This window comes from Cryptomeria japonica, chromosome 1 (assembly GCF_030272615.1).
Source record: "Cryptomeria japonica chromosome 1, Sugi_1.0, whole genome shotgun sequence".
NCBI classification, from domain to species: Eukaryota; Viridiplantae; Streptophyta; class Pinopsida; order Cupressales; family Cupressaceae; genus Cryptomeria; species Cryptomeria japonica.
This window is the reverse complement of record NC_081405.1, coordinates 44,524,605-44,539,777: the sequence shown is the minus strand read 5'-3', so window position 1 is coordinate 44,539,777 and position 15,173 is coordinate 44,524,605. Positions and strand designations below refer to the sequence as shown.

Below are 15,173 nucleotides of genomic sequence, written 5' to 3'. Positions count from 1 at the left end.
ATAATGCTCTTGATTTGATTCACACTGATTTATGTGGTCCAGCTAGAACTAAAAGATTACAAGGTGATAGATATTTCATGATAATTATTGATGATTATTCTAGAATGTGTTGGGTTACTTTTCTCGGAGAAAAATCAGAAGCATTTGGAAAATTCAATTTGTTCAAAGCAATGGTTGAAAATGAAACCAGTAAGAAAATCAAATGTTTAAGATCAGATCAAGGAGGAGAATTCACATCTAAGGATTTTAATACATTCTGTGAAGTGAATGGAATCAGAAGACAGCTATCAACACCTCAGACACCATAGCAGAATGGAGTTGTTAAAAGGGAAAAAAAAACTATCTTAGATGCAGCAAGAAGTATGTTATCTGAAGCAAATTTACCACATGTATATTGGAGAGAAGCAGTCAGCACAATGGTCTATACATTCAACAAAGTTCACATCAAAGGTGAAACCGGTAAGACCCCTCATGAACTATGGTTTGGTAATACTCCCACTCTTAAGTATTTCAGAATTTTTGGAGGTAAATGTTATATTAGAAGAGATGAGTATATTGGCAAATTTGATCCTAGAAGTGATGAAGGAATATTTCTCAGTTATTCATCTAAGAGCAAGGCATATAGATGTTTTAATAAGAGATTGCAGAAAATTGTTGAGAGTACAAATGTTAAGATTGATGAACAATTCAGAGGAACTTCAAGGTATATAGACTTTGAACCGGCAATAGAAATTGTGACAAATGAACTTACACTAAATCCACTAGTACAGAATAAAGATCCAGTTACCCCGGCACCATCAGAGGATTCCACAGTAATTGAAAAACAATAGCAAACTAAGACACCTTGGTATGTAGAATTGAATCATTCTGAAGATCAGATAATTGGAAACAAATTTAAAGGAGTTATGAGAAGAGGAAGATTGACAAATGAAGAGGTATGTCCTATTTCTCAAATTGAACCATCATCTGTTAATGAGGCATGTGAAGATAAATTTTGGATTAAAGCTATGGAAGAAGAATTAGAACAAATAGAGAAAAATAATACTTGGACATTAGTTCCCCAGCCTAAAGATGAAAATGTAATTGGAACCAAATGGGTATTTAGAAACAAACTTAATGAAGATGGTAAGGTTGTTAGAAATAAAGCAAGACTAGTGTGTAAGGGATATTCTTAGAAAGAAGGAGTTAATTACAATGAAACCTTTGCACCGGTAGCTAGAATTGAGGTAGTCAAATTATTCTTGGCCTTTGCAGCTCACAAGAACTACAAAGTTTATCAAATGGATATTAAATGTGCATTCTTGAATGGAGATCTTGAAGAGGAAGTCTATATTGAACAACCTGATAGATTTTCTTTGACAGATGACAATGATATGGTTTGCAGCTTAAGAAAAGCTCTGTATGGATTGAAACAAGCCCCAAGAGCTTGGTATGCAAGGTTGGATAAGTATCTTTTAAAGATTGGTTTTACTAAAGGAAATGCAAACAACAATTTATATTACAAAATAACTAATGATGACATCTTGATTATACAAGTATTCATTGATGATATAATCTTTGGAGGAGAAGATGGATTATATAAAGAATTTTCTATTAAAATGCAGCAAGAATTTGAAATGTCTATGATTGGAGAAATAAAATTCTTTTTAGGATTGTAGATTTCACAGACTAACAAAGGTATATTTTTGAGTCAATCCAAGTACTTGAAAGAGTTACTAAAGAAATTTGGGATGGAGAACTCTAAAATGATAAGCACACCTATGACTACAAATGACAAATTATCTCAAAGGGATGAATCTACACCTGTTAATCCAACTAGATACAAATCTATGATAGGAGGTTTATTGTATTTGACACAAACCAGACCTGATATTATGAATGCAGTATGTATTGTTTCTAGATTTCAAAGTAATCCTAGAGAAAATCATGAATCAGTAGTAAAAAGGATTTTCTGGTACTTACAAGGCACTACAAATCTTGGATTATGGTATCCTAGAGATGAAAATTTTGATCTATGTGCATACACAGATGGAAATTGGGCAGGAGATGTGGATGATAGAAAAAGAACCACTGGCAGAGCATTCTTTCTTGGAAAGAGATTAGTTTCTTGGTTGAGTAAGAAATGTTGTACATCTTTATCAACAACAAAATCAGAATATGTTGCAGCAGCAACTAACTGTACATAGGTACTATGGCTTAAGCAAATGTTGAAAGACATAAAGGTAAAATGCAAGGAACCTATTACTATATATTGTGATAACACTACAGCAATTGATATATCTAAGAATCTGGTATTACATTCTAAAACAAAACATGTTTCTATAAAATTGAATTTTCTAAGGGAAAAAGTTGAAGAAAAGGAGATAAAAATGGTTTATGTGAATACTAAAGAATAGCTTGCAGATATTTTCACAAAACCTTTGCCTAAGGAGACTTTTGAATATCTTGGAGATCAGCTTGGAGTCATACCACCACCGGTAGAGATTTAGACAGTTGATGATTGTCATCAACTGACAGAATTAAAAGACAGATCTTTAACTCCAATCTTTGATGAGGAAGCTACTTCTCAGGGGGAGTAGTTGGTATATTGAATTGATTGGTATTTTGTATATGAACTTGATTTTTGTAACTTTGGCATTTGATGTCAAAGGGGGAGAGATATCTATGGAAAAACACATTATCTTTTAAGGAGAGTTTGGTATTGAAAATCTTTGATAACACATGTTGCTCCTAGAGGGAGAGATTGTTGGTTTTTGGTATTTGGCATTTTTGTTTTGGCACTTTGATGGTTTTTCCATCTTGTGTTGCCATCAATGTCAAAGGGGGAGATTGTTGGTATTTTGGTATGGTTTTGTCATTGATGTCAACACCTACTAAAACACTAGCATTTTGGAGATCCAACAACATTCACCGGCAAGCAAGTAACTATTGCACAGTTACTGGTATATAGTTCACCGGTAGGATATAATGATCACCGACACTTGGAATGATATGGAAGACACTTGGTAATGTTGAAGACATCATGTGGACACTTTTTTTTGAAGAATTAATCAATGGTATATTCATATTTGCATATTTGCTTTTACTGACAAATAGGTCCAGGGTTACCTAAGGTTACACCGGTAGGCTTATCTTTTCCAAATCAACATGGCATGCTATGGAGATGATTTATTATTGTTCTAAAATGCATTAAGCTGACATGTTTAATCGGTTATTGCATCGGATATTATATTATTTGTAAAAAAGGTCTTTATTGTAATATCTTGTAGAGTCGACCTACCAGAATTGGTCTTAGGTTATGGTATAAATGTAAGATCTTATTTGTAAGATCGAATGTGAAATGTGAAAAATAATTGTAAGAAGGTATATGCGAGATTAAGCAAAGCTATACATGAAGACATCATTTGAAGGTGAAGCTAGGTTTTTGTAGAAGCATATCAGCATTACACCGGTACTGAATCTAGCATATGAAGATGTTATTTTGTGCAGTACATTCTTATTGGATTTAACTATCCAACTGTAGTTAGTGTGACTCCCATTTTGTGATTGAGCAGTGAGCTCTAGGCTGTTGGCCTTTCTACATGTGCAGACCCCATTTATGTACACTTACTATCTGTAGTAGTATCATCTGATTGTGGGTAAGGTTTCCCATCGTGGTTTTTCCCTTTATAGGGTTTCCACATACAAATATTGGTGTTATGTGTTGTGGATAACTTTATGTTTATGTTTCATGCATTAATCTTTACCGGTATAGCAATTAACTGTTAACACTGTCTACCGGCATACTTAACTGGTTTACCGATATTAAGCATTAAGTTGGTTAAGTTGTTTTGGTTTGAATTTATTAGACAACTGATTCACCCCCCCCCCCCCCGTCTCAGTTGTCTCGAGGACCTAACAATGTATTCAAGAAGACAATGTGTGGAGACAGTGACAGAGTTCAGAGATGTTTTCCATGATACTGGTCACTTGATCCTCATGTGCAAGGACAATTTTATGTTTAGAATATCCTTCTCATATCAATTCTAATATTTATTTTATTGTTGAATGACAGTGGATCCTTTAGCAGCATTTTTGTATCTTTCCCTAAAGCAGTATGCCTCAGTTGTGCAAGTCCATGTATCTTGCCCTAAGGTAGTGTGCCTTAGCCTACAATTCCTTCGGGTGTTGTTTCTCCTTGGCAACAAACTTAAAACATCAAGTAATAATTCAAATTTATATTGTGAGTTATATTATCACTGTGGTTTTTCCCTATTTGGGCTTTCCACATAAATCTGGTGTTCTAATGTTAGTGGTTTATGTTCTTTCAATATTATTGTTGAATGGTTGAACGTTGTTTACAATTTATCCATTTTGAAGTTTCAGACTAATTCACCCCCCCTCTTAGTCCTATCGTGGGTTCAACAAAGTGTAGGTTGAAAGAATTAAAATATAAACACCAAAACAAAGTCAAATAAAGTGCCAAAAGTAGGGTCACGAAAAGCCAAGTCAATTTTAATATCAAACGTATATATTAAAAGGGGAGTTGAAGAAAATAGAATTCCCTTTTAGGAAGACTTTGATACCTGAATGGAAGTCTAATTTGTAATGAATATTGAAATTCAAGGGTTGCCAAAGCCAATTTCAACTGAGAATTGTTGCCAAAAAAGCCACCAACTAAAGACGAGGTCAAGTACAATTCATAGGTCTTAGCAATAGAGGCCAAAAAGTGAGCTTCATATGCCACTAGAAAGCTAAAATGACAAGTCAACATGCCAAATACATAATCTAGTTGCAAATATTTAAAATGCAAAACCCATGATGAATGAGTGTTTGTATATCCATGTCTAAGACATGCTAGAAATACAAAATATAAATGCAAGTCAAGTATTGAAATACAAAAATAAAATTACAAGTCAATGCATGAATCAAGTTGATTTACATGAATATTTTAATTTCCAATAAAATCTCATGTAAAAAAAATGGAGTCCAATGGACACAACAATGACTTCCAAAAACTTTCAAATTTGTGGATAAATGTTCAAGACCAACAAATACTACCATGTATTAAATAGAAAAAGGAAAATTTCAAATTTTACAAATATTTGAGTTGTTTGGATGATTGTACACCATAAATTTGTAAATAAAATGAGTTGAGTTAAATAAATTTATGAATAATCTTCAAATTTACCATAAATTTATAGAATTTTTCTTTAAGTTGCAATCTTCATGGCCAACAAAGTACAATTATTATGCAAATAGTGACCCAAATTGAGCAAGAAAGTACAAATATTTGCTCAATTTATAAATCTCTCTTTTAATTTGCAATCTTCATGCCAAATTTTTTAATTGAATGTCGCAGATCCAAGATCCTTCAAAATCCATGATCTTACACAAACCTTAGATTAATTTAGATGCAACTCACACAAAGATTATTTGCATTTCCATTTGCACTAGCATGACTCTAATACCATGTAGAATCAACCAAAAAAATAGGCATAATGGAAATAACAAATAAAACAAATCTACCATAGAAAAATGAAGATGGATTAATTTGTGAGTGAAAAATGCAGATATGAAGGAGGTACATATATAGGAGAAATATCCTACCTACCCCTATAACTACCTTGCCACATAAGCAAAATGACACCTAAGTAGCCACCTAAGCATGATTATAGACCAATAATATTAGGTAGATTTTGGAGTGGGGTTTTCTCTCAAAAGGGTTTTCTCTATGTAAAGCATTGTGTTGAAGTATGAGTGGTATATAACCTTATTTCTATTTATTTCATGTAATTGTTGCAAAGATCTAAAAAAAATGCCTAACCCTTCTCTTGAGATTAATGTAGGAAATTGTTCCACTACCTTAGCTTCATTTAAAGGAGGAGAAGATGAATATGGAATTAATAGAGGTACGAAAGAGTAATCCAATTATTGTTATGAGGAACTAATGAAGAGGCTATAAAAAAAATGAATTTGATGTACAAATTGTTGGGTCGTATCATTAATTTGGAATGCAAGGTTGATGTTTGGAACAAGAGAGACCATATTTATATGAGACATTCGATTTTGAGGTTTATTTATTTCCAACGTCTTTTTAAGATAATTATATCGACCATTGTAGACTATATGATCTTTCTTCTGATATGGATCATCATCATCTTGACCATTTGCTAAAGTACTCATCACACAACTTGTATAAAATTAAGAAAACTATGAGACTAAATGAATCTCTACATGTTTTGAACTTTGTGATAGCCTTTCATTGTTGGGGATTTCACTAGTAGTCTAAATTTATCAATTTTATTGTGATGACATTCTTTTAACCTTTGCAACACATGTATAGACCCTTATTTAAAGTTTATCATTTTCTTATTTTCGTATTTATTTGTGTAATAATGATTATATCTAAATTGATTTTTCATATATCAACAATCAACACACTTTAAAACTAATTTTGATTTCTAAACCAATACTCATCCACACCTTTTTCACATTCACCTATACTTATTCTAATATTTTCAATCTTATCCTCTCCTATTTTACACATATTCCCAAATATTCACCATTACACACAGTCCCAAATATTCACAATCATTCACCATTATTAACTCTTGTATCCTGTAATTGCTGCTTAAAAAATCCTTAAATCTAGATGCTCATGGTAAAGCAATACTCACCGGAGGCACCTTTCGCTATCCAAGTACGTACGTTGTTTACTCTGGTGGAAACAATTTTAAGGAAAAGGGATTTGATGCGTTGGAAAGTTCTACTGCGTGGATCCACACACAACTGTAACAGAGAAGGAATATTAATGTATTTTAATTCTTCTTTAACCAGATAACGATGAGAAAAGAAAAACAAAATACCTCTTGATTGAGCGTGCTGTTAGCATTTATGTCGAGTATGGTAGGATTTGTAATGAGAGCCATGGTTGCATTATCAATCTGCCTTAAGTCACCTCCAAACATAATAGGAGATTTCGCCATAGCCCACAAAGTCATCTGTAATGGTTAAAATATTGTAGATTAATATATTTCGTGGTATATTTTAGGCATTGATTTGTTTAAGTGGTTCATTTCAATTATAGTAAGCATTGATTTTTTTGTAGGATCATCTATTAGCGTGATTGGAAATAACCTATCTAAAGAAATAAAACTTAAAGATCATTATTGATATAATTTTAGATTGTAGATTTTTACCGTCACACCAAAAACACATACTAGTGGTGGAGAGGGATCTCATGGTCAATATAGTCGCTACACCAACACCCCTCACATGATAAAGTCAGATACAACCACGTACCATGTAGGATTTGTACTCACTACGTGCACAAAAATCAGCTTTTCCTCCATGATTTATGGGATTATTGTGGATTTTTTTTTTTTAATCCCTAGAGTTGGATAAAACTGCTTTTTGCTTAGTTGTTAAGCTAACTAAGGAATATCTCTGGTTTTTTAGTTTTATTCCTGTTTTTACATGGTACGAGGTTGTATCCCTCTCCACCACTAGTACGTGCTTTTGGTGTGACAGTACAAATCTTCAAGGTCTATAGGGCTTGAGGAACTCGAACTGATGGCATGTGTTCTGATACCATGTAGATTTTTACGGTCACACCAAAAGCACATACTAGTCATGGAGAGGGATCTCATCGTCAATATAATCGCTACACCAACATAGATGAACTACCTAAACAAATCTAACACTTAAAATGTAATATATTTAAACCAAACTGTTAAAGCAAATCTTGTTTTCAACTTATCACCTGAACTTTCTGTTCATCTGGAAGAAGCTTTGAAAAGCGATGGGGTCCTTCATTTGAATCTACGGAAACCAAATACATGATTTGAGTACCTCATAACTATCCAAAGTTAGCACATACATTAGTGTCGTAACTTGCATATCAAATATGTCAGATTGAAACTGGAAAATTACTCTTACCTATATCAGTTAGCCAGCCAAATGGGAGCATATCTAAATCTGGCCATGATCTTCCAAGTAGTCCTTGAGATCCTATCAACCCACTAGCAGCAAAATCTCTGGAGAAGATTCATTGAATGTCTGAGCTAATCGTTCATATAATGTTTTGGAGTTTATAAAGTTGATGTAAAACATACCTAGACACTTCAAAATGGCTGCGTATATGATGCCAGGAATCCCAATCGTCAGCTGTAATTCTGTACATGTTAACTAGTTTGCTTATTTTCCGAGCCATATCTGGTGTTGCGTCTTTTCCAGGAGAAATTGAGTACAATATTGGACGATCTATGTCTTTGAGTATCTGGATATGCATCAAATATATCTGATTTTTAAGGTTTCAATATTATAGTTTAGATTATATCAAAGAAATTTTGTTATGAAGGCTTTTACATTAACCAGCAGTAAATTTTCGCTCATTTCTAAACCCACAGTAGATTTGACCATCAAGGACTTTAATCACATCTCTGCATAATTAAAGCCCATGAGATTTAAAAGCGGTACGGTATTACAAAAGCTCCATAATTTACAGTTTGAATTCATACCATTTGATACAATACATTTCTTTTTCTTGATAATGTGAATTCAATACAAAAAAAATGACGCAACCACTAGCTAAAAAGGTCATGATGACTCAACCACTGATCCAAGATGACTCAACCACCCAATATATCTGTGTGTGTGAATTTATATATTATTATATAAAATTGTAGTTTATATATAAAATCTTGGCAAATATTTCATTATTTAAAAAAATATATATTTTTATTGGAAAAATCTCTAGAAATCTGTAAAAAAATACTAGTGAATATTGACAAAAAAAAAAAGAAAAAACTTTAACTATCACGGAAAATACTTCCTTTAAAAAAATAATTTTCAAGGAAAAATAATGGCCTAATGGTGGTAGTGATTGAATAGTTTAAGCCTTAAGATGTATACTTGTATCTATAACCTCTGCAACAACCAAAAACTTGGCAAAAAGTAGGATCAAAGCAAGGTCCATTGAGACACCCAGTAAAGTCACAAGGGGCTGACACTTGGGATACCATAAGGCTATAAAAAAAAAAACTCAGAAAAATAAATATTTTAAATTGGCAATAAATATTTTTTTTCCACCATTGATTTTATTTATAATCTAATGTTTGGCTTCTATTTTAGGGCTCATGGGTATTGGATCTCTACAAATACATTTTGGCTCACAAAACTTAACACCAATTATTAGACTTTATATTTTCAAAATATAATTTTGGGTCCAATGGATATTAGAGCCCCATGGGTACATTTTAACCCATGGAATACAAAAATATACATTCAACTATAAATTAAATAAATGGCGCTGATTAAAAATCAGCAATATGACCTTGAAGTAACCAATATATGTATTATATTATTGGTAAATTAATTTTATTAACTACTATATATTATAAAAATTAGGCAAATCTAATCTAATTAGGTATCAAATATTGTGGTGAATTTTTAAGTTTAAGAGTTTAATAAAAAAAAAATATTTTGGCAATTTACCTCTTGACTCGAATTTATTATTTGTAGAAGTGTGGCAATTCATCTAGTCTTATGGATTGTGGTATTAGATAAATTTTTAATCTCCAATTTTAAGTACTAGCCAATTGGAGAATATTAGCCACTACAAAATCATTTAATGTAAGAAATGTTTGTGAGAAAATATTCCCTAATATCCATATATGTATAAATAAAATAAGACCAAAAAGTAGGGAAATACCATACACTACTTCTTGAGAAAGAAAGCGCTCCATGTTATATCTCTACAAGATATCAAATACATAACATGTTCTTCCCATATTCTTAAAATTATTTCTACTTCTTTATTTATACCTCTTCATACTAGCACAATTGAATGTTAAACAACTATAGCTATACGTAGGCCTACTCAATACCTTATACAATTAATAAATTAAGCACTTTACCCAATATAACTAATTTAAGAGATGTGTACCACATGTTAGCATCTCCATGAGCCTATATACATTATAATGTCATATCCCTAAGTACATAACATACTCAATATATTTTTGGCACTTAAAGATTTTAAACATCAAATGAAATAAATAATTCTCCTAATGTTACAAAAACAATTAGTTCAATCTACTCCTAAGGACTACTCTACTATTTATTAGATATTGAAATTTTAACTCTTATTTTCTACATTTGAAGTTAAATTTATTCATTAATATCAATAATATTAAATTTAATATCATTTGTAGTTTTGCATTGCATTGGGTAAAATTTTTATTTAGAAAACCCAGATTCAAGTATCAATTTCTTTTACAAAAATTATCATTTCATTTTTTTAATTTTCTGATCGTATATTTAAATTTCTCTTTCTTCTTAATGTTATGGAGATTGGTAGATTTCTGATGTGCAGATTATGGAACAAAGAAGTTAGACGTTTACCATAATAGAAATAAGATTATGCTTTGACCCTTTTATAAAGTTTTCCTCAAGAAGATAATATATTATCTTACGTCAAGTTGAAAGCTTAATTCCCTAAGTATAAAGTTTTTAAGCTTAACAAAACAGGAAATTGAAGAAGATGTGATATAATTGTGAAAAACATGAGCACCCAGCGAACTGGTGATCAGCATCACCCAAAAACGCTTTCTCATTTGCTTTGCAATTTTGATTTTAAAGCTTCTACATTAAATGAACTAATACAATGACAAACAAGTTTCTAAATTATTATATTAAAATTTTTAAAATTATCTAAAAAAATTTTGTATTATATTTTGTTGAATTTTTTATTTTAATTATAAAAATAATATTCTTTTTAAAATATAAAGATCTCAAAAATTAAAAACCTTCAATATTTTAATATTTTGACAATCAATTTGCAATATGCCTATCTAATATAAAAGATAAACCTTCATAATCTAAAAGTTGGATCCAACACAAACCATTTAGATTCAGAAATATTTCTATCAAAAGATGTTGGGAATTATCTAATTCCACCAATGTCCATACAAATGTCATATCAACAAAATTTGTTGGTCAACAAAAAGTACTTGATAAGGCCAACGGTCTTAAAGATAAAGTTTCCTGCAAGAATGCAACTAGGGCCAACTAGATGCACATGTGGCCCATGTTTTTTATCACAGATTGAAAAACATAAGGAAGCACCAACAACTTAATGAAAATCACCATTACCAATGGCATCAAAAGTACTATTGATTTTTCCAGTTGTGAAGTCAAACCCACAAAGGATTGAATATTCAAATGTTTTGCATCCATGAGGAATCACATTCTAGTAAAAATATACACTATTCAATTAAATAAAATATGTATTGAAATCTATGCAATCAAATTCTGCCCTGAATCCCATCAAGTTAAAATGATTTTAGAATCAATACCAACTTAAATCCAGTCAGAAATCTTACTGAATATGATTTTCCTTTACTAGATTTTAAATAATAAATAAAATTTCTGATTTTCCTTTACTAGATTTTAAATAATAAATAAAATTTCTGTTTTCTATTGAAAAGAAAAAGAAAGAGTAAAAGCTGGAGTAGGTACCTGAGATACAAGGGATATTTCATCTATATTCAAGTCTTGCCCGAAGATACAGTCATGCTTCACTGCAATAGTAATTCGTTTTCCATTAGTTTAATAAATTTTTATTTAGAGGAAGAAGTGTTTTGTTTTATTATTTATAAAAAATAATATTAAATATATTAAAAATGAGTAAATAGATAAAATATCTCATTCTTAAAATCTAAAGACAATTAACATCCAATTCACACAAGGTACAAATAAGTGGAAAACAATAATAACAATAAAACGGCATGTCATATAATTTTCAAAAATTTCGGAAGTTAGGTTTCATCTGTATTTCCATTCTATTAAACCACAAAAAATCTGAAAAAAAAATCAAAAATCATAAAACTTAACGAATTCTAAAAAAAAATTAAGAATTAAATCTTCTGGATACCCAACTTTTAAATATTGTGACGCCATAACCAAAATTTATTACCTAAATCGATGCCCCAGTCTACGTATTGGTGATAAAGGGAAGCAATAAAAGCCCTTCCTGCTCGAAGACTCGTATCAACGCTCATGAAGCATTCAGCCATCCATACACACCTCGTCCCATTCAACGCTATGTCTTTCGCCCTCCAAATCTTTCCATTCTCTTCATATGCCACTCCCTGTATTCATTCGTGTACAAGAGGATATTGTAAAATTCTCTATAGACTTTATATAAATTTCAATTAACTTTTGAATTATTGAATTGAATCTGGTTTTTTTTTTGGGTAACCTGGGGGCCCATTATAGGGGTATTAGTTTTGACGGCCTGTGCACTGATACCACGCATAACATGAATACCAAATTTGAGACCCATTTTATGCACTTTCTCTGCAACTTGTTTGAATCCTTTTCCCCCAGAAGAAGAAGGCCATCGTACAGGATCAGGAATGGGCCGCCCCCATTCATCAATAATATCATATCCTGGAGAATTCACTGATGCACCACTTTCATGCTTCCTGTACCACAAGAAATCTACTACTGCATACTGAAGAAAAAACATCTCTTTTATGTTAGTGAACAATATATATATGAAATTTTTAGAATCTATAAAGATGAGTTTGTATTTTCTGAATTAAATTATGTTGACAAATTTTCTTTAGAATATTTTTTATGACTCTACATGATCTATCATTCTTTTGTTCAGCAACCCAACCTGTCTTATCTTGGGCTTACTTTTATTGTCAAGTTGAGACCAGAAAGGGGCGAGCTGAGGAGAGACTAGTCCCCTAGGGAGAGAATCCAAACCCTGCAACCAGTCCTCCCTCTTAAATCCGAAAGAGAATCGAACCCAAGCCCAATGGGAAGCTCATTCCTTTGTTTCCTTATAACCAGAGGTTATCATTATTAAGACAGCGTAAATTTATTGGGGCATTGGTAAGAAATTGTTCTGAAATAATCCAAGAAAAAAAATCGTATGAATTCCAGCCTCTAGGACTTGTGAACCCTCATCTCTTACATCATGTTCATACAGTGCTTCTACTTTTGGGTCAACTGATTTGATAGGTCTTTAAATAAAAATAAAAAGACAAAGGGCTTGTGAACCCTCATCTCTTACATCATGTTCATACAGTGCTTCTACTTTTGGGTCGACTGATTTGATAGGTCTTTAAATAAAAATAAAAAGACAAAGACATAGAAAAAGAAAGAAAAATAACAAAAAATAAAAGATAAAAAAAAAGAAAAAGAAAAAGAAAGCAAATAACAAGACAAACACAAGAAAAAAAATTAAGGAAAAAAAAAGATAAAGATAAATAATTGCTAAAAATATTAATTAAAAACAAATTATATGATTGAATAAGTCAAAAATAAATGATTTATTTTATCTAATTTTCAATTATTGACATTTTAAATTAAATAATTTTCTTTTCAATTAGAATTGAATTTGAGTCTCCACATTGAGAACTCAATGCTTTAACCAACTAAACTCAATCCTTTAGACTCTAATTAATAATTAGAAATTAAACTATCTATATATAACCAGACAACCTCTTCCCCTAACAGTGTAAAAATTAATCTAATTGTTTGCTGAGTAGTTTTGCCTTTCCTTTGCCTTTGTAGAAAGTAAGAAAGCCTGCATGTCTCCAGTCTATTGATTGTCTCTTTGCTTCTATAATTCCACTCTGCACTGGCAATCAATGCTGCGGTCACTGTGTTTGTGTTTTATTTGGTAGCAGCTCTATTTTCAGCATTTTAAATTGCTAACTTGATATCAGAACTTTGTCTAAAGTTCTTTGGATCAGACAATACTGACAATCAATTGAGCATTTTTTCTCTGCTATATTAAGTGGTTGATAAAGAACCAAGTTTGACTGGGCTCGAACAGTTCTGGCTTTTCTTTTAATATTTCATTAGTTTTGATTGTGTTCCAAGTGGATTTCTTATGCTTAAAAATGCTAAGTTTTATGGTTTTCTCAATGTATCAAATATTACTGAGTTTCATCCAAGTGTTTTAACATTGAAATTAAAAAACAATTGGGTAATTTTTGAACAAGTCTAGCACGACTGAATCATAAACTTCAATCAGATCAGACAATTAAACGGTTGAAACGATTCAATCACTGGATGAATAAGAATAACTTATGTGACCAGAGGCATAATTAAGACCTTACAAATGGAATTACAACTAATACAAATTCTTTCATATTGAAAAAATGAAAAATGTTTGAGAGCTTGAGAGAATGCAAAGTCAGTTTATGGGGTCATTGGGTCCTCTCTTCTAATTGTTTTTTTCACTTTTTAATAGGATCAGAAAGGTTGCCCGCAACAGTTAGTTGTAAGCAATGTTAATGTTGTAATTCAGGTTCGAATCTAGTCTGGTTGAGCCCTGAGGTTGGAGCAAAGTGGAGAGATAAGGAGCAGAGCAGAGAGATAAGGAAGAAGGAGAGATAAGGAACGGAGGATTGCAAAAGAAGATATAAGAATATTAACGTCAAGATAAGATATCTGAAAAATGTGATCTCACTCATTTATAGCTCCAATTAAAAACTTTTGTCGAATTCGACCCATTACCCATAAGAAAACAAAAATTGAAAAAAAGGTAATTGAAGTTTTTCCTTACCTGATACCCGAAAGAGAGGAGCTTATCCGATAGGATTTGAGCGTTTGTAAGAAATTGTTCCTCTGAAATAATCCAAGAAAAAGAATCGTATGAATTCCAGCCTCTTGGTGGGTAGGCTGCTCGTGAGCCCTCCACTGTTCTGTCATCATCAATATACACTAGCTTTTCTACTTTCGCCTCCAATGATTTGGGGATGCCAAATCCATACAACACAAGTAGTGTTAAAAGCATTATAATGAAGATAAAAGCCAAGGCCAAAAATGGTCTGCAACCCACTCGGCTGCCCAGTCCCATCTCGTCTTTCTTGTTTGTTCCAATTTTTTTGTGGAAACGTTTTCAACCACGCAAACATTACCAAACATTGGGTGTACATTTAACCAGTTTTTAAAGTGATTAAATGTACATTCAATGTTTGGCTTTTTTTTTTTCCTTTTTTTTTCTTCAAATTTCATTGTAGGATAATGTTTGCGTGGTTGAAAAAGTTTCCACAAATTATAATTAAAAAAAAATTACTGTTTGAATTATTAGTCAAGTCAATTATTAGTCAAGTCAAGTCAAGTGTACATTTGCATGCTCTTACCAAGCAATTTCATATGAAAAC

The 15,173-nt window shown here is 31.7% G+C and overlaps 1 protein-coding gene across 5 annotated transcripts in view; it reads right to left on the bottom strand.

The window, feature by feature from the left end:
* LOC131027389 (alpha-galactosidase mel1) overlaps positions 1–14,941 on the bottom strand; it is a 47,854-nt gene extending 32,913 nt beyond the window's left edge. For 2 of the 5 annotated variants that reach the window (XM_059220635.1, XM_059220708.1), the window contains exons 1-9: positions 14,573–14,941; positions 12,245–12,499; positions 11,960–12,134; positions 11,503–11,564; positions 8,097–8,281; positions 7,921–8,018; positions 7,745–7,833; positions 6,849–6,983; positions 6,660–6,771 (exon numbers count right to left, since the gene is read on the bottom strand). In XM_059220635.1, coding sequence (XP_059076618.1) covers positions 6,660–6,771; positions 6,849–6,983; positions 7,745–7,833; positions 7,921–8,018; positions 8,097–8,281; positions 11,503–11,564; positions 11,960–12,134; positions 12,245–12,499; positions 14,573–14,866 — 1,405 coding nt within the window. In that variant the 5' untranslated portion in view covers positions 14,867–14,941. The remainder of the gene's footprint in view (positions 1–6,659; positions 6,772–6,848; positions 6,984–7,744; positions 7,834–7,920; positions 8,019–8,096; positions 8,282–11,502; positions 11,565–11,959; positions 12,135–12,244; positions 12,500–14,572) is intronic. The other 3 variants (XM_057957426.2, XM_059220662.1, XM_057957427.2) reach the window with 3 other exon arrangements.
* Positions 14,942–15,173: the final 232 nt, after the last annotated feature.